The 21,137-nt window shown below is 35.8% G+C and overlaps 1 protein-coding gene across 1 annotated transcript in view; it reads left to right on the forward strand.

Annotated features, from left to right (window-relative positions):
* Positions 1-200: 200 nt before the first annotated feature.
* Positions 201-21,137, forward strand: part of LIN9 (lin-9 DREAM MuvB core complex component) — a 28,344-nt gene continuing 7,407 nt past the window's right edge. The window contains exons 1-11 of the mRNA XM_015820181.1: positions 201-279; positions 3,884-3,916; positions 9,474-9,568; positions 11,622-11,726; positions 12,734-12,867; positions 14,297-14,422; positions 15,872-16,029; positions 16,911-17,044; positions 17,656-17,775; positions 17,930-18,028; positions 20,163-20,243. Coding sequence (XP_015675667.1) covers positions 201-279; positions 3,884-3,916; positions 9,474-9,568; positions 11,622-11,726; positions 12,734-12,867; positions 14,297-14,422; positions 15,872-16,029; positions 16,911-17,044; positions 17,656-17,775; positions 17,930-18,028; positions 20,163-20,243 — 1,164 coding nt within the window. The remainder of the gene's footprint in view (positions 280-3,883; positions 3,917-9,473; positions 9,569-11,621; positions 11,727-12,733; positions 12,868-14,296; positions 14,423-15,871; positions 16,030-16,910; positions 17,045-17,655; positions 17,776-17,929; positions 18,029-20,162; positions 20,244-21,137) is intronic.

Below are 21,137 nucleotides of genomic sequence, written 5' to 3' on the forward strand. Positions count from 1 at the left end.
CCTCGCCTTATGGGAAAATAACAGTAAAGCTGTCGTGAAACTGTAACAACTTTTTTTTCGCCGAGCCCGAAGAGAAGCACGAGACAGTCGCGTTCCCGCCTGGTTCTTCGTAGAGCCCGGGCAAATCGAGGGACTCGCTCATGTCCCGCCTTCTCCCACCAGTCAGGCAAGCGAGAGAGGACTCCGTCTCCTCCCCCACAATGCACCGCGACAGGCAGCCTTTGAAAAAGCGGCGCGGCTCCTTCAAGATGGCGGAGTTGGATCAGCTGCCTGACGAGAGTGAGTAGCGATCTCTGCCCCTCACTCTGCCCCGCCGCCGGCCCTTCTTGCTCACCTACTCCTGAAACAGAGGTTCTAGCTACCGGACCCTTCGTCTGCTCCCTTGTCCTGAATCACAGTCTCGGTCTTGCTCCTGCGCCGGTGCTTGCGACTTCTTTTGTTGCTCCTGCTGCTGCTGCTGCTGTTGTAGTTAGGAGCCGGAGCTGTGCGGGGCCGGCGTCACAATCTCCTCGGTGCCTGGCCCAGCTCTGTTTCCTGATGGCCTCCCCTCCGGCCTCTCCCTCGAGTTTGGCAGGGGGTTGGGGGGGGGGGAGAGGCCAACCGAGCAGGGCCGGAAGCTGCTATTATATAAGCTGCCCTTCTCCTGGTGGGACTGAACCGCACCCTGAACCCCCAGACTTGGAGCAGGCTGGAACTGGGATTGGGTCCGTCCTTCGCAGGGAAGAATGCACGCTTTTAAAAATCGAGCAGAGAAGCGTTGTGTAGGGCAGTGAGTGGCATTACGCCTCTCCGGGGTAGGCAGGGACAGCGAGTACAGCTTCATCCCGTAAACAAAGTAAGGGTGATATTTGTCTTACCGTGAGCATCCTTCTAGTAGTTGTCATGACGTTAGCCTCCTGTATGCTTGGAGATATTTGTCTGTTTGACTTTTACTCTGAGGAGAAGTGCACTGGTTTTGTAGGAAACTGTTTTCAAAGTGTATTAAGTACCGGTTTACACCTACCTCTTCTCTTGTATATACCAATCTTCTATATACCAAAATGATAATGTTGTTTATATAGGTGATAAATCTTTTAATGGTCTTTAAATAGAAAAGCAAGTCACACGTAGTCCTGTTTTGATGGTTGTCTACATACTGTATATTTAAACAATCTGTGTATTATATCTGGGAAATTATGCTACTATATTGTGAGCGGCCCCATATGTATGGTGAAATTAGTAGATTGGCAAAATTATTGAAAGCAAAGTCAAATGTTTTAAACTGAGAATCGAAGGCACACCTCTCTGAAAGTACTGGCTGAATAGTTGGGGATAGAGCAGCAATGAACAAATATCAGATCTGAAGAACTAATTTTGTTTTATATAGAATCCTGACATTCAACTGTCAGACCCTGTTGGAAATCATTTCCTGGAATTAAATTAAAATCAGGACTTGAATGTATGGCATACTTCTTCCTTAACATAAATATAAATCTACATCACTCCATGCTTCTTATATTCAGCACTGTAATTTAAGGAGAAGATTGAATTCTTCATTAGTAGTATTGCAGAAGAAATTCTGATCCCCTGCAAATCACTTCAATATAGACTGCTTAAATCAAATGCTGAAAGCATGACTATCACATTTTGTTGTATACCTTGATCTACTAGAAACATTCTTCCATATGGGGAATAAATAATGTTCTAAATAAGATTTAATTTTATTCACATCTAAATTATTATTGTAATCTCATGCCATTCCAAATATTCCACCTAAGGCACATAACCTTAGGTTTCTGTAAATATTGCTGGAGTTTAGCTTTCATAAGCTCCAGACAAAATTGTTAGAGCATGTGGATACTGAAAGCCAGAATCTAACATCTGGTTAGAAAAGCCTGTTTCTGATGTGTTTGATTTAATTCTCTCAAATGCTGAGGTTTTCTAGGTCAGAAGTTTAATTTGTAGGCTGGGATTCATGTGATTATATATTTCTTATACAAGAGGTCACAGCTGTGGAAAACTAGATATTAGAGTCTACTTTAAGTTCTACATCTGGCTATGAAGATTCTCAAAGTACAGGGATTTAGATTAATATTTGAGGAATTTCTGATTCTACAAAGCAAGCCTTTTTTAGAGCTATCACCTATATAAATACATGCCCATATACTGAGAAGACAGTTTAAATTAACATACGTATAATTAAAATTCATTTTTAGAAAATTAGATAATTCTACAATCTGCTATCTAGATTCCCCAATTTAAACTAAAATCCTAAATATATTTTCGAGGAAGTCAAATTGAAGTACGTTGGATGCCAGAATAGGCGTCAAAGCGTAGTACTGTATAGACTGTATTAGACATGTGTATCAATTTTTTATTGCTGAGTAAATAAGCCTTATGATTAACCACTGTGGTTGAGAAAACTTGCATTGCTTTATGATGTAGAGAAACATCTTATTAGCTTAATACAACAATGTATGAATTGGTGATTATAAAATAGAAATAACATATAATACATTATTTGGTGGTATGGAATCATTTGGCAGTATGAACATGACAGGTTATTAATTTAACAAATTTCTCCAATCTATAGAACATTCTATTAAGGTTAGCCATATGAAGGAATAATTTCAGGTTTAGCATTGTAACTGTCCATGTTTGCATGGAATGCATCTGACAGAATACTGGACTAGATAGGACAGTGGCTTGATTCAACAGACTGTTGCATCTTCCTACATCTTATCTTTGCTGTTATTGAGCTAAAACTCTGTTGGTGAAGATATAATCCTTCATCAAAGGAGAGTTATTGAAAAATAAATATATTAAAATAAAATTTTAAAGTGTTATAGTTTCCTCTTCTTAAAGAAAAACCTGATCTGGTGCATAGATATATTAACCCAACAATTGCAGGTTATATTATTTCATCTTGAAATATTTCAGTTCCTTAATGTAAAATTTTATAAGCCATGTATAGGATTCACTATTTCAGTGTGACCTACACACTCAAATAATATAACATTATTGTAAAACTAAAGAGATACTAAAGCACCTTCTGTAATATTGATTAAAGAATATACATTGTTAAATTTCACTGAAAGTTTCCTTTGTGGGCCTCCTGTGTTATACCTTATATGAAATAGCAATAAATGTATGGTAATAAAACGGATTATCCATTGATATGAGACTTTGATCCTGATTTGTAGGGAAGTAAAATTTATGGTATGACCATTTGAAGACCATTTGAATGTAACAAGTTTATTATAAATTGAGAAATAAGCAGTAGGTGCTGGGTGAAATGAGCAAGCACAAAGCCCTATAGCATCAAACTGTGATTTAATATACATTAATTTATACTACTATGCTGCTGATGTTTTGTTTTACATTTTAATTTCCTTTTGAATATTATAACTATAATCTCTAATACATGCTTTTTTGCAACATTAAAACATTATTTAATAAAAAATCCTGTGAAAAGCTGTAGATTTCCAGAGTTATATTTCTTTGTATGCAATACGAGTCTGTAAATGTTCTAAAATCAGTTTACATCTATAGATATGGCTTAAATGCTTTCTTTTTAACATCAAAATATAAAGTCAAAATATTAATAGTGAGTACAGAAAAGAGGAACAGCAAATCTACCATTTCATCCTTAATCTTGCTGTGCCATGCTGACTAAGCAGAAGTTGTGTAAATTGGAGTAAATGAATAAATTAGCAGTGCCAACTTCAATGCTAGCCTACTTGAAAGGTTTGGATTGGATCCATCTAGAATAATATAATGTCTTTGAATCTGTTATCAACTTATGGATTTAAAGACTGAGCTCTTAAATTTGTCAGATGTAAATGCAGCAAGACTAATAACTTTATTGTTAGAATAAATTATTGAGTTTTGTTATTTGTTTCAGGTTCATCAGCAAAAGCCTTGGTTAGTTTGAAAGGTAGGACAACCAGATTATTTCTTCATATATAGTATTCGTGAAAGTTAAATCTTAGAAAATTCTTATTTAAGGAGTATTATGACTGAATGTATACATTGCACAAGCTGCAGTATTTTTAATCATAGTTTGTTGAACAAGACACAGTAGCTTTGTTCACATACCATCAATCATAAAACCATAATTTGCAAGTGAAGTGCCTGGGTTTGTGCATCATAGTGAGCCCAAGCAAGTCATGATTTAATGAGTTGTATGAACCCATTTTATAAGTTGCCTACTCATTTGTGGCAGCAATTGGTTAACCTTGTACAAAGCAAGATTGGGCCCAATTAGTATTTGGATGAGAGAAGTTGTAGGATAAACATGCATAAAGTGACTATATATAAATATGGAGTCAATTGATTATATTTATTGAATCAAGCTCAACTCAAAAGGTTTAACTTCAGATGACATCAGATTAGCTGGAATGTATTTACAGAGGATGGCATTTGTGGAGAAATTGAGTATGTGTGTGCATCTGTGTGTAAGCATGTGTGTAATGAACTTGGATTTATTATGCTGTGTTTATCTTTATTTTATTTTTGTATATGCTGCTTTTCTGTTAAATATCCAGTGATCAAGCAGACAAATATTCAGTATTTCTGTGAAAACAGCCAATAAATAATAAAGGAAGGCAAATAAATTAATGGGTGAAAGAAACAAAGATTAAGTTAATCCACAAAACTTTCCAGAATGAAAATTTTAACTATGCAAGAAAAATATGAAATGAATTTATATGAATATAAATATGCATTTATTCTACAATACATTTCTAGATAGTTTTCCTGCATAGAAATAAGAATGTGAAGATCAAGAAGATAAATAAATTGAGAAGAGTTTCCAATTTTGCTTTCATAGGCATGAAATGGAAAATTTGGGGTCCATTTAAATATCATCAAAATTATTTTTTCTTTGAATATTGTATCTTAAGAAATTGGAACTTTAACTCAATATTTTTTAAAATTCTGCATTAAAAATCAAACGTAACATTTTAAACTCTACTTTAAAAAGTACTGTAATTCATCATTTTCAAATGAATATTATATTTTCCCCCTAAAATGCTCAGGATTCTCCCTCAGATTGGAAAAAGAAAACATTTAAACACATACACACACACACAGAGACATACATACACAAAACCCCACCACACACACCACTCTTCCTTTTTTGGGGTAAGCAATATTATGCCACATCCTAAAAAAGTAAGCCAAAGAAATGCAAGGCATGAGGTAAGAAAAGAATTTCATTAACTCCTCCAGCTGATTTTTCTGGATCTTTTTCATTAAGTCATATTTAGCGTATTTTATGAGTCATTCCTTTTATTTGATCAAACCATCTCAGCATGCTTCTTTTGTACTGATTTGTATTCAACCCACTATTCATTCTTGATACTATTTAGTATCTTAGTATTTCATTCTCATTGCATTCAACTTTTATATTTCTTCTGGCATACCAAACTCTCATTCCTATATAATAAAGTAGACAGCTAACATACATAGCTGTTTTCACTTCTTTCAACAAACATTCATTCTTTGTAACAGACTACATACTACTCACAATCATTCTATCAACATTTGTATATTGTAAAATTTTTCCATCCACTTTCCCATATTTTACAAAAGCAAAATACATAATCCTATATTGTTTTCAATATTTATGAAAAACATTTATGTAAAAAATACACTATTTCTCTACTATGGCCTTTAATAAATTAATTTTTATAATGCTATAAAAATTATATGACTATAATTGATTTGTTGTATCGTACAACCTAATACTGCTTAGAGAGTGCTGTAAAGCACTATGAAGCAGTATTTAAATCTAAGTGCGATTGCTCTTTGTGCTACAATCATTTGGGTCCTTGACCAACAATACAGCATTACTTGGATATAAAACTGCATACACATTCACATCCCAGATAAATACACTTCTAATTTCAACACAAATATTTCATATTCATTCATAATTACATTAAGCATGAATGAACATGAGACATCTCTTCCTTACCCCCATCCAATGTTGAGCCATTTATTAAGCATTCTGTTCTCACATAGTCTATTTCTATCATCTAACATTTTTGTGCATTCAGTAATTAACATTCAAGTGTATATTCAAACAAAAATTCCACAAATCAAGTTATTCACGTTATCATACACTTCCTATGAATCAACAAGTATATAATATTCTTTTATATATGTTTTTAATGATCTGAGGAAAAACAAATCAAGTGTATACATCTCCTGCCAAACAGAAAGCACAGTGCACGTTCCAGATTTTGTTCATTATCATCTAACATTCCCTTTCAATCAGAATTCTGCCAAAACCTTCCAGATACAATTAACTGAATAGTCCATCTATAGTACAGGTAGTCCTCAACCTACAACAGTTCATTTAGTGACCATTCAAAGCTACAATGGCACTGAAAAAGTGACTTATGATCATATTTCACACTTATGACAGTTGTAGCATCCCCATGGACATATGATCCAAATTCAGACGCTTGGCAACTGACTCATATTTATGACTATTGCAGTGTCCCGGGTTCATGTGATCACCTTTTGCAGCCTTCTGACAAGCAAAGTCAATGGGAAAAATCAGATTCAATTAACAACGGTGTTACTAACTTAACAGCTGCAGTGATTCACTTAACTGTGGCAAGAAAGGTCATAAAATGGGGCAAGACTCAGTAACAGAAAATTTGGGCTCGTCGTAAGTTGAGGACTATATAGAGACTATTCATTCTTGCTACCTTTTTCTTTCTATAGGAAACAGTAACAGCGTTCTATCAACTGTCAGGCACAGATGCAGTCTTCCCATACACATTAAACAAGTCACACAGTCACTTCTCAAGCATCTAAATTTATTTCTCTAGTACATCATCAACACCTAGCTTTACCATATTCAAGACTCCTACACAGAGTTCACCGCTGCTTTTTTTCTTCAACGCTATCATTTACAGCATTTGTTTAAATTCCACTTTTCAATATGTGACTATTATTCCGGTACAAATGTTTAAAATACTCACACCAGAATTCCTCATTTCAGTTGCATCCTACATCATTTCATCATTTTATGGAGTGCTGGAGACTCCTTATTTATCTCTCTTCATGCAATTAATTTCAAAACAACTTTTTATTTCCATCAAAATTACTTTGCACTTTTTTGCCTCTTTCAATCTTAATAATTTCTTTCTTCTGTCTATAGCCACAGTACTTTCTTTGCAGTTAAATATATTTCGCAATATACAATGGATATAGAAAGCCTACACGCCCCTGTTAAAATGGCAGGTTTTTGAGATGCGAAAAAAATCACACTAAGATAAATCACATCAGAATTTTTTCCACCTTTCATATAACATATAAGGTGTACAATTCATTTGAAAAACAAACTGAAATCTTCTGGGAGAAAATAACAATAAAAAACTTATAATAACATGGTTGCATAAGTGTGCACACCCTTAAACTAATACTTGATTGAAGCACCTTTTGATTTATGACAGCATTCAGTCAACGTGGTACATCAGGCCTTGGGGAATCTTTGCCTGCTTTTCCTTGCACAAGTGCTCCAAATCTGTTAGGTTGCAAGGGTATCTCCTGTGCACAGGTTTCTTCAGGTCACCACCACAGATTTTTTAGTTGGGTTCAGGTCCAGGCTTTGGTTGGTTCCAAAATTTTGATCTTCTGGTGAAGTTTTGTTGATTTGGAGGTAAGTTTTGGGTCATCATGTTGAAAGTGAAATTCCTCTTCATCTTCAGCCTTTTATCAGAGGCCTGAACATCTTGTGCCAAAATTGACTGATATTTGGAACTGTCATAATTCCCTCAGTTCCAAAAGTACAAAGCATAATGCTGCCACCACCATGCTTCACTGTGGGTATGGTGTACTTTTGATGATGCGCACTGTTGTTTTTGCACCAAACATACATTTTAGAATTATGGCCATAAAGTTCAACCTTGGTCTCATCATCTAATAACACATTTGTCAGACTTGATATACGTATTTTGTAAATGCAGCCAAGCTTGGATGTTTTTCTTTGTAAGAAAAGACTTCCATCTTGCCTTCCTTCCCCATAGCCCGGACATATGAAGAATCCCGTAAATTATTGTCACATGTAGTATGCAACCAGTACTTGCCAGAAATTCCTTCAGCTCCTTTGATATTGCTGTAGGCCTCGTGGCAACCTCTCACACCAGTTTTTTTTTCTTGTTTTTTCATCAATTTTGGAGGGAATATACTGTTGTGCCATATTTTCTCCACTTGTTGATGACTGTCTTTACTGTGTTCCATGGTATATCCCAATGCCTTGGGATTTTTTTCTTGTACCTTTCTTCTGATTGATACCTTCCATCAATGAGATCCCTTTGATGTTTGCCAGCTCTTTGCAGACCATGGCTTTGCTATAAGAAGCAACTGAGTAGTTATCAGAAAAATCCTATTGAACAGCTGAACTTTATATGGGCTTAATCCAGTAGTGGGATTTAAATATGTGAACAACCGGTGCTCTGTGTGGATGCCGCTTCCGGAAATTCATTCTGGGCCTGGGCAACAAAAAATTAGCTACTGGTTCTGCCGAAGTAGTGCGAACCGGCTGAATCCCACCACTGGCTTAATCACTTTAATTCATGGCAGGTGTGTACTGACTACTATTTAACAACAGTTTGAATGTGATTGGTTAATTCTGAACACAGCCACATCCCTACCTGTACGTGTGCAGACTTATGCTACCACATTATGTAAGTTTTTTTATTAGATTTCAGCTTGTTTTTCAGTTGAATTGTACATCTTACATGTTATTAAGGGTTGAAAAATATCTGAAGTAATTTATCTTGGTCTCCTTTTTTTCATCTCAAAAACCTGACATTTTAAGAATGTGTAGACTTTTATATCCACTATACATGCTATGCATTTTAGCCTTTTCAATTAAACCAAACATTCACTTCCATTTAGATATTCATCAACTTTATTTCATGATTAATTCAGATCTATTACATATTTCCCATTTTGCACAAAATTACTAGCCCAAGTTACGCTATGCCACACATAGCATTTCCACACATAGCATTTCCTGCTAATAAGTTCTAACTCAATATCTAAAATCAATATTTATACAGAGTTGATGCTAGTTGCAGCATTACCCTCTTGCTTTATTTTCCACATGCCCTGCAGATACCACTGTCTAATTTTGTCCAGGGCATATTAGCAAGTTTGTCCCTGATGGATCATTGTGAAGCAAATGCTACTCCCCCTTCCCTTTATGGGGGAGGAAGGTGTAATTTAATCTGAAAATAAAAATAAGGTATAAGCATACAAATATAATTGATTGGGTTTAAGAACAAAGAAAGCTGAAAAATTGTTTCTGAAAATATACTGCTCGGGTTGAAATGAAATCATATAACTTGAAATTAATTTAATGTAAGCTCCCAAAATAAGAGTGTAATTGACATAATTCACATTTTAATATTAAGAATATGTATAATGTGTAAAAGGAATTATATTTAAAATATGTAACTTATTCATAACAGAGGGAAGTTTATCAAATACATGGAATGAAAAATTCAGTTCTTTGCAGAAAACACCCATCTGGAAAGGCAAAAATGTAGGAGTTACTGTAGAAATGGTAAGAAGCAACTTTTATCTTTATAAGTTGATTTAATACATGTTTGTCCATCATTCTTCCAAAACACTGTGTTCTTGTCTGGTCTAGTCTACAAAGCTAGTTAAACCATGTCTTTTCTTTTCTTTTCCTTTCCATTATAACATATGAAGGGTGCAAATTATTTTTGCTTGATCATAAAACAGGAAAGTTAACATTTTTGATGAAAACAGAAAGAAAAATCCTGTGCACGCTTTTTAAAAAAGTATCTTGCTTCTAAGTACAGGGAGGCATTCATCAATAAGGCTTGTTGTAGTCATTCTAATTTAAGGTAACCTCTCAGGAAGCAAGCGGTAAGAGTGACAAATTCTGAAGTTATTGTAAGTCTCTCCAAGTCTACCTGTTCAGGTGCCTTAAACAATTGGGTTTTTAAATCTTTTTTTGGTTTGGTTTGTTTCTTCAGTGTTAACTCCTGGCAACTGTTTGGACAAGTCCATGCACTTTTCTTGGCAGGATTTCAGAAATGGTTTGTCATTTCTTGCTTCTGAGAGAGTGACTGACCCAAGGTCGCCCCACTGACTTTGTGCCTACAGTGGGACTAGGCGTCACAGTCTCCCAATTTCTAAGCTGGTACTTTAACCATTATAGCAAACTGACTTTGTTTTGAGATAGAAGTTAATCCATCAGATATACAGTACCTCAAAGTTATGAAGTCAGTCTCTACAACGAACTTGGCTGCAGCCATCTTGCTCGTTCTAGGTTGCCACTAAGTTTCATACAAAAGAAAATTATGTGGAAGACTCTGTTGGAAGAAGAATTTTCCCTCCTTGTCCATGGGTAGAATTCAATGCTGATCATGGAAGTTTGACTGTGATGCTTCCACTGTAACAGAGTTAAGCGTTAATGTTGGAGTAAGGAACAGCATCCCTTATTCCAGGGGTGTCAAACTGCCGACCCACGCCCACCCCATTGCCGGCAATGGGAAAAAAAGTCGCAATAAGTCGTGTCACGTGACGTTGCGAGTTTGACACCCCTGCCTTATTCCATTCCTATTTTAGCTACAAAGAACAAGTGGCAAATTATTTAGATTTTTCATATAGTAGCAATTTGTTTTGCCAAATCTGAATTAAATATGGCTTATTGTGTTGCAGCATTTTTCATCACCCACATTGACATTCGAGATTAAAAGTCTTCCATTTGATGAGAACAGATTATTCAGCACTAAGTCTTAATGATATTATGGATGGAATTCAAATGGTTTATATTGCATAGATGGAACTGCAGCAACCCTACTTCATTCCCTTCTATTGCCATCCATAGTCTACTAGAGAAATACTATTCTCTCAAGTGGAAAGAGCATGAACCCAGGGTTCCTCGTTAGATATTGGTATCAACTATGCATCTAACACAGGGGTCTTCAAACTTGGCCCTTTTATGACTTGTGGACTTCAACTCTCAGAATTCCTCAGCCAGGCACGCTGGCTAAGGAATTCTGGGAGTTGAAGTCCACAAGTCATAAAAGGGCCATGTTTGAAGACCCCTGATCTAACACAACAGACCCATAGGCATCAGTCTCAAGACTAATAATGGTCCTTGATTCTAGAGCATTTTCTTCTGGATTACTCCTCTGTTGGTATTATGTTAGATAGCCAGATGGGCTTACTTTTCCTTCTTACCAGCACTATAGATTGAAACTTGATTCCCAAAGAGAGATAATCTTTGGAGAAACTGTTGTCTCTTCAATTGCTTTATGAGGGCTAAGTCCTCCTGCAAGTAAGAAGCTTTTCACTGATTTATTTATGTGAATATCAGAGGCTTTCAATTAACAACAACAACAACAACTTGTAATTAGATCTCTGGATGATCATCAGTGAATTGACCCATCCTGCCCTTTTTTCTCATTTGATCTCAAATTATGTCCCTGTTGCTTTTAAGTTAGAAAAGACTTCGATCTAAGTAAGGTTTTTTTTCCCTAATAAAAAATTATAATGATCTTGCTATGCTGCAGGAACTGGTACTATGAAATCTTACAGTTTGCAAATCAAGTTTTTGTGTGGTTGTATTTTTTTGGTTGCAGCCTTTCAGAAATTCCAAACGAACTCGTTCCTTTTGTGAAGAAGATGAAAGACAAATGAATACAAGATCACCAAAAAGAAATCAGAGAGTTGGAATGGTCCCACAGGTATTCTTATATATGAAGCTATTCATATACAAGTAGGTTGCTTGTTAACAAGTTTGTGAAACATAGAGCATACTTATATTAAAAAGCAGAATCACTTTTTGCCAGTAGAAAAGGAATTTGCTGGTTCTACCTGTAATCCATTCCTTTCATTAAAAGTATGTTCTAAGATAATGATGGTGAACCTTTTGGGCTCAGAGTATCAAAACTTTGGAAAATGCTTAACTTGGCTCTGTTGACATGTCACACACACACAAAACCCAAACAAAAGAGAAATAATTCCTTACATACAGTATTCATTCTTTAATTTAAAAAAATGCAGTCTAATTGTGTATGATCCCCAGGATCTATTGGATCTGCAGCATGCCTCTTATCCTCAAGCAATGTCCTCTTTCTCTTGACAGGTCCCTGTGACCCATCAGCCAAGGCAGCTGCAGGTCACACAAGACCTTCATTCTTGAAATGGCTTTGGAGAATATGCTCTTTTGCAATCTCTGCAGCCTTCAAAAACAATGCAAAAGGATTCCTTGTTCTCACTGAATTTTTGGAGGCTGTGCGATTTCTGGAGGCTGCACAAGAGCACACCCCATTCTTGTGCAGCCTCAGCAACTTTGGGAAATTGTGTGAGAATGGAGCAGGTTATTGGATGTTGGTGAATAATAGTGTCACCCAAAATGGTGTGGCATGTCACTTTTGATGTGCATGTCATTCCAAAGCAAGGGCATAGGGAAATTGGAAGAAGCTTTTCACTTTCCTTTCCTGATTGAGCCATCATTATATAACAATCTTCTATGGATAGATGAGCCTGTCCTTTTGTGGAAGTTACTAATTGGAGCTAACACTATATTGAAGTGTTAAAAATATGTTAAAAAGCTATACATTTGCAGATTATTGTATTCTATATAGTAGATAAAATCCAAAAAATGCAAACCTCTATTGATTATTAATATTTCACTTTAAATGCTTAATTGCCATATATTAATAAGCCTCTATTTATCTTTGATACTTAGAAATTTACTGTAACAGTACCAACACCAGACAAAAAAGCATCACAAAAGATTGGTTTGCGGCTACGTAATTTACTCAAACTTCCTAAGGCCCACAAATGGTGTATATATGAATGGTTCTATTCAAATATAGATAAGTATGTATGACTTTTCATTTACTACTTAAAAATTAACTAATAGAAATATAGCAAAATATATTTGATGGCATTTAATATTGTTAAAACAACTTTGCTAGTAAACTTTAAATATTGTCAAAATAAAAAATTAAATAATAAGAGAAAACTTGTATCAACCTCAATTTCTTGTGACTTCATAGTCATGCTTATGTTTCTTTCTTGACAGCAATCTGGAAATGTTTTTTCCAGATCTACAGGATATATTTTTGGCTTTTCAATCTAGCTGAATCTCTAGTATTCCCTGAAGATGTGCCATCAAAGTACTGTTCAGACCCATATCTGTTTAGCTTCATAGCATAAACAATTATATATTATACCTTGAATTGATTTCTAACAGATAACAGCATGTACTGCATATAGTACCTAATACAGTGGTGGCGAACCTATGGCACGTGTGCCAGAGGCAGCACTCAGAGCCCTCTCTGTGGGCACGCGCACCATGCCCCGGAGATGGCAACCGTCCCTCTTCAACCAGCTACCCACTAACATGCCGAGGTCCCACGTGCCCGGATGCATCCCAGCATGGCTGGTTTCCCTCCCCCCGTCCCATCCCTCCTGGCCTCACATGCTCTCCTTTTCCTGGGCACGACCCACTGCATCACCTCCTCAGCTGTCAGCCAGCCGTCCAGCTCCGAGGCGGCTTCTCTGAACTGCTGGTGGCGGGCTGCAGAGCCTCAGAGTGCACCGGTCGAGGGGCTAGCAGGCTGTGGCTGCTGACGGACACTGTCGGCCCCCATACACTCTGTGTGCGGGGGCCGATGGTGTCAGGCAGCGGCCGCCCCGGCCCCTGCCTCGCTTTGCCCTGCGACAATGGCAGCCCCGCCCTACCTCGCCTTGCCCCACCTCACCCTGCAAGACGAGCCTCCTGTCAACTGCCCCACCTGCCAGAGACCCCCTGGATCTCCCCCAACCCTGCCCGGCCCCCACAGGCGTCCCCTCAAGCAACATCGAGAAGACCACGCCCACCTTGGCCACATCCAGTCTGCCATGACCACAGCCACGCCCACCTGGCACTCGGAGATAAATAAGTGGGTTTTGGGTTGCAGTTTGGACACTCAGTCTCTAAAGGGCTCGCCATCACTGACCTAGTACAATATATATGCAGAGAGAGCGAGAGAGAGTGTAAAAATATATGCATATAGTATATAGGGGAAAATATAGTAAAATATTTTAACGTTATTTTTATATCTAGTTATGAGTAATAATTATAAATTAAAGTTGATAAATATTTACATTAAATTGGTAACTGTTCATTCCTCACAGATTTAGGAATCAAAATTTATATATAGACGTCTTATGTAAATACAAATAAATTTGCCCGAACATATTATTACATAATTCCCGAAAACATTTGTGCCTATAGTGACAGAATATCACTTGTTTTTAATAGGCCATTGTTTGAAGGAGATAACGACTTTTGTGTTTGCCTGAAAGAATCTTTTCCAAATCTGAAAACAAGGAAATTAACCAGAGTGGAATGGGGAAAAATTAGACGATTAATGGGAAAGCCACGAAGGTAAAACCTTACTGTGTTTTGAAGAATTAGGTCTTTTAGGCTATGTTGTGTGTATGGCTGGTGACATTTACTTAATGTTTTCCTTTTAAAAAGTGCTGGATTGTTTTTAAAATACAGATTATGTTATGTAAGTTTAGTTGAGAATGAAAAAATATGATACTTCGTATTTTTTTATTTAAAAACCCTGATGCATTTTTTGTATCTAATAGAAAATTATATGATTTACAGCTATTGCTATGTAAATGAGTTATACAAAGTTGGGTAATAATTTTTTAAAATTGCCCCATTGTGTCTTAAATTTAATATCATATACTGTATCCTTATCACAAAGCAGCATATACAATGCATTTCTTACCATAATCCCCTAGTTTCTCTGGGGCATAAAAATTATGCAGGTGAAAAATGCAATTCCTAATTAACACAATAACAAGTTTTCCTATTTTGATTTTCCAAAATGATAAAGTCATTTATTACTTGATTTCAGAGCACTTTGAGAATCAAAATAAAGAGCTCCTTCAGTGGATCTATTCTTAACCCTTGATCTTCTCAAAACTGCTTAGTAAGAGCATTCTGTATTTTGGAGTAGGTATCATTAACATGCTGATGACACCAGCTCTGTCATATAAAATACTTGAGTTGCAATCATATGTACATTTACATAAGAATAAATCTCACTGAAGGCAGTAGGTAGTAAAGAAAATGTTTTTCCCAAAAAACTTTCAGTGTACAGAATTGATTTGTTAATTACCGAAATGAAAACATGATTCTCATAGCCTGTCAATAGTACTTTAGAAGTGAGCAACATGCAGCTGACTTCATCCTATGCTGTATTCATGAGAATAGAATTACAGAAAAATCTAGAGAGCAACATGTTGCCTAGCCCTGCTGCACTGTGATATAGCTATTACTGTACTGTTGTTTCTTTAATGCAGAGGTCTTCAAACTTGGCCCTTTTATGACTTGTGGACTTCAACTCCCAGAATTCCTCAGCCAGGTACGCTGGCTGAGGAATTCTGAGAGTTGAAGTCCACAAGTCATAAAAGGGCCAAGTTTGAAGATCCCTGCTTTAATGGGCGAATTTGTTTTTGGTGGGCTTGGATTTTCTTTTTTCCCCATCGCTTAACATAAATATTTGGCTCTTGTCCTTCAGGAAACAGTTCATGCTGTTTTACTTAGAGAGTATTTCCACGTGTAAATATTTCATAAAAACATTTTACTGTACTTCTAGAACAGGGGTGTCAAACTGCCAGCCCACGGGCTGGACACGTCACGAGTAAACCGCGCCCACCCCATTGCCGGCAATGGGGGGAAAGTTCCAATACGTTGCGCAACGTCACGTGACATCGCAAGTTTGACATGTCTATTCTAGAGGACCAACTGCAGGATTTGACATATTTGTGCATGAGCACAGATGAAGAAAATCAGAATAGTTTCACTTTCTGTTTACAGGTGTTCTTCTGCATTCTTTGAAGAGGAAAGGTCAGCATTAAAACAGAAACGGCAAAAAATTAGATTACTGCAACAGCGAAAGGTGGCAGATATATCTCAATTTAAAGATCTTCCAGAAGAAATTCCATTGCCATTAGTAATAGGCACAAAAGTTACAGGTAATTTTATTGCTTTTACATGAAGCCTTTTTTTTTTTTACTAATGTTGAGTTTTACTGATCTACCATAGTTTGAAAATAACTTTCCTTTTTGCATATACTATTTGCATCCATCCATAATAAGATATTCTAGCTGATTTAAATATTTCAAGTCTAAAACAATTCAGCTTATTGTAAAATGTATGAAAATAGTACTTTAAAATTTTCCATCATTGACGAACCATATCTTGAAATCAAATGCTTATGTCCACAGTATGTTTATTATCGTTGTAGTTGGTGTCTTTCAGTGTTTTATTTTTCTGAGCAGCCAAACTGTATTTAATCTGTTTCTAATAGTTAACACAATTTGACTGATTATCATGATGATCATCCTGGGTGTATCCATCCCCACTGATACCCAGCAGTATTGCAATCAGCTTTCTAGAATGAAGTTATGTCAACATCATCCAGCATTATTGAGCAGCAGTAGTACCATTTTGTTTTAACTGCTCACCATTTTGAGTTTTGACATTTTTTTACAGTATGTACCATGAATAGGCATTGTTCTGAAAATCTAACTAACTTTTTATAATTTTATGAGAATAGGCATTCACATCACGCGAGCAATGCCAAATAAAATCACAGGCTTCAGAGATGCTCTCTGAAATCAGAGATACCTTTCTGAATCCTCTCACTTGGAAATAAGTTAAATTATTATTTTTAAATAGACAAATACTATAAAAAAATGAAGCCTACTTAGTTTTATTACTATAGTGATAACAGAATTCTGCTTTTCCTAGCACAGAATTTGGAAAACTAAATTGACCCTGGAATTTAAATTTTGTCGTTGCCTAGCAGCCTTACTGTATTTTTCTCCAATTAATAATGTGATATTGATCATAGCGCGGTTACGTGGTTCCCATGATGGACTCTTCACTGGACAGATTGATGCTGTTGACACTCTTAATGCTACTTACAGAGTAACCTTTGAGAGGACAGGACTTGGGACACACACAATCCCAGATTACGAAGTCCTCGTAAGTATTGTATTTTCATTTTTTAAAGAGCTAGAATATGAAAAATATTCATGCAAGATAATTCAGGGATGAAAAGATATAGTACCAATACTATCAACTTTATCAAAATTTCTAAAATATGCACTCTCAAAAACTCTAAAATACTCTTTCAAAACACTACTAAAACTTGATCATTCCATTAGCTACAGGTAGTCCTTAATTTACAGTATTCCTTTAGGGACTAAAATTAAAATGGCACTGAAAAAAGTGACCCATGACCTTTTTTGCACTTACAACTGTTGCAGCATCTCCATGGTCATGTGATCAAAATTCAGATGTTTGGCAACTGGCATATATTTCTGACAGTTGCAGTATCCTGGGGTCATGTGATCACTTTTGGAGATCTTCTGACAAACAAAGTAAATGGGGAAATCAGAATCACAACCATATTACTAACTTAACAACTGCAGTTATTCATTTAACAACTATAACAAGAAAAGTGATAAAATGGGGCAAAATTCACTTAACTGTGTTGCTGAGCAACAGGAATTTTGGGCTCAATTGTGGTCATAGGTAGAGAACTACTTGTATATAAAATCATTTTTAATTTATTTTTTCCTTCATAACATCAGAGTAATGAACCTCATGATACTATGCCAATTGCTGCCTTTGGACAAAAACAACGACCTTCTAGATATATTATGACACCTCCCCAATTACATTATACACCTTCCCTTCAATCACCAATTACAGTAAGTGATGTAAATTTAAATTTGGCTTCATTTACTAATTAGCTGAATTTTTAAAGACTCACAAACAAAATTAATAGTTCAAAACATTCTAAAGTTTAATTAAAGTGATTTTTTTAAAAAAAAGTTATTAAATGCAACCTTTTTTCTTTTGTAGGACAGTGATCCTTTATTAGGATCTTCTTGGAAAAACAAAATTTCAGGTTCAGATAGTGAAACATTAGGTGGTTTTCCAGTAGAATTCCTTATCCAAGTGGTAAGTCTCAAATGTGTTTCAGTTTTACCTGTATTGATGGATTGAAACTTTTTGTTCAGGGATGATAAACGTCTACTATTAAAAGTAATCGATTCTTTTTATGTATAATATTAGAGAACAATGTTTATGAGAAATCATTATTTTGTCCAAAATATAAAACAAACATCCAGATAATTTGGTCTGTATTATGAAAAGTAAAAATAAATATTTGGAAAATAAGTTACACTTTTAAGTCAAATTTTCAATTTTATGCTTATAATATTTGTACTAATAAAAATGTCCAAATCAAAGGTTGCATGGACTTTCACAAGGATTTGTTGCAGGCCAAAAGAACTGTTGATTCCTAATAGCTCTTTCTCCTAAAAGGTTAGTTTATTATTCTGCAATCAGCCGTGAAAGTTCTATTTCAAAAAAGGCAAATCATAAAGCATGAGATGTGCTTTTAAGAACTACTTTCACAGTCTTTCAATTGTGGCCATTATGGTAGAAAGTCTAGGAACTTTAGTTCATCAAATTAAGTCACAATTAAGATTTTTAATTATGGTTTGTTTTTACATTTGAATTGATTAACCATAATTTGAAGTCACCTGTTCAATCTGTAGCCTCTAGACATAGTTTAAAGGGCATTGTTTAAGATGATGTAGATTCAAGGAGATTCTATATCAGAGGTTCAAGACCACTTTTAATCATGGAAATTCAGTGGGCGACTTACTGTCTGCTCAAGAAGCTATCTCATGTATCTCCTGTTGCTGGGAAAAATTGGAGCTGGGAAGTTACGTTTACTGTCTTGAACTCTTAGAGGAAATGTACCTCTAAAAATACTCCACAATCTAAAAGGAAAATCAAATGGTGAGATATTTTTGCTTCATATTGCTTAAATCTTCATATTTCATTTCCACCCATTTTGATAAATTACATGAAGGGGACTCAACCATCAGCAGAGATACTCTTCTTCATATGGATCTTCCTCTTAACCTGGATAACATGAGAGATTTTTACATGTCTTGTCTATCCATTCTTTGTGCATTTGAGACAGACTGAAATCTCTGTGGAGAGAAATAATATCACATTTGTGTCTAGATTGCCATATTGTGGTTAACCATTTCTCCCAGTGCCAATCTTCTAGAGCAGATAGAATAGAAATATATATTATTTTATTTTACAGCTTCCATTATACAGTGTTAATCATAATCAGGAGGAAGAAAACTGGTCAAGTTTCTACTTCCTACTGCTCAAGCCTCAACCCATCCTCTACCTTGTTAGTTAATATAATTAATAATATCCTTATTAGTTTATTCTGGTACCATCTAGATTAGAGGTCACCAATCTTGTTTGGTTGGCGGACCAGAGGAATGCACTGGTACCAACAGCCCCGAGTATGAGGTTGGGAGCCATGAGAGTGCTCATCAAACAGCCGGTATATTCTCCATTGTGTACCTTCTTGCTCTCTTGTAACTCCTTCTCCAATCTCTCTGCTCTGCAACAGTGGGGAGAAAAAAAAAGTAATGTACAGGACAATGCTCACTCACTGTAATGGTGATCATGTGACTAAGAGACTGCAAAGGATATAAATGTGGGCATTGGTTGCAAAGTTATTTTTTTAGCACCATTGTAACTTTGGTCACTGAACAAGCAATTGGTAAGCAAAGTGTTCCTATAAAACAAACTTAAGGTTGCAAATCAAGAAAATGTTATTATGTGGGTAGATTCAATATACAGCATCCTTGGATGATCTAAAGAGATGTCAAAATAAAAAATAATGTTTGCTACATTTGGCGCAGAAGTAAGACCTTCCAGGCAGAGTGGTTCAACCAATCACTAAATTGCACTTATTTGGAGATGTGTTAATAAAATTGGCTGTAGCAGACTTAATGCATCAAGTCTGAAATAGTAGACTTGTGCCATTAACTTTAAATATTTAATAAATAAATTTATTCAACAGGATAGGAAATAGTACCTACCTCGCTCTCATTTCAACACCAATGCAAGCTCTTCAGGAAGTGTTTCCAGACCTTAGTATATTATCTAGTATTGGTTTTTAATACAGACCTATCTAGAATAACATTAGATTACTAACTTCCAATTTCTATGATATATGGAAAATATATTATACTCTTTTCTCTGCTTTCCTCAGACCAGATTATCAAAAATTCTTATGATCAAGAAGGAACATATCAAGCAGTTAAGGGAGATGAATACAGAAGCAGAAAAATTGGTAAATATATGCCCTTGTTTCAGTGGTCATTATTATATCAATTTGTGATCCCGCAACATACTAGTCTTTTTTTCACATGTTGCAGACATGCTCTAAGGCTGCAGGGATAGTAAAAATTTGTTCCACTAGTGCAGTGTTTCTTAAAATGTGGTCCTAGAACTCCTGGATTTCTGAAGACCCTTTTAGGGGACTGCAAAATCAAAGTTATTTATCAGTCCAAGTTGAAAAATAATACAATATTGGATTTCTGGGGAAGAAATTGTGAACTGAAGCAGAACCAATGATCATGGTGGAATGAAGAGTCAGCATGTAGACCAGCTGTTTGCACTTCCCTCCAAATAAGGAGCGGATTAGAGATCGCTCAAAAGGCACCATACAGTTGCTCTCCACGAGCAGACTGCAAAACAGCATTCTCCAACAAGGTTAGAGCATTGGGAAACAAGGGAATATCCAATTTGTTAAACCACAGTCAGCAAATTTAAAAGTACATCACTTTTTAATCATGTCTGGAAATCGCTTGTTCGCTGGTTTTCAGTTATTAGGAATAGTTGAGTTGAGTCATTTAATCCTTAATAAAATAAGTTTCAAATACAAGGTTAAAGACTTAAAAAAATTAATAAGCAGCAAAAAAAACCTTTGAATTTGGAAAGTTACAAACAAACTAAGAGTCCAGATATATTTGAAATAATATTCTGGAATTACAAGAATCCTTGCTATGGAAAAATGCTGTTGCTTTGAATTCTCTTTTTAAAAAATGCATGATAGAATGAGATTTTGAAAGTTAGACACTAAAGGGAACCAGAAGGAGCTAAAGATTACAATTAAATATGAACACTTAAATTTGACTTACTAATACAAAATAAAGCAAACTATTTTAACGTTGAACACATTGAA

Source organism: Protobothrops mucrosquamatus, unplaced genomic scaffold (genome assembly GCF_001527695.2).
Source record: "Protobothrops mucrosquamatus isolate PMUCROS unplaced genomic scaffold, P.Mucros_1.0 scaffold1080, whole genome shotgun sequence".
NCBI lineage: Eukaryota > Metazoa > Chordata > Lepidosauria > Squamata > Viperidae > Protobothrops > Protobothrops mucrosquamatus.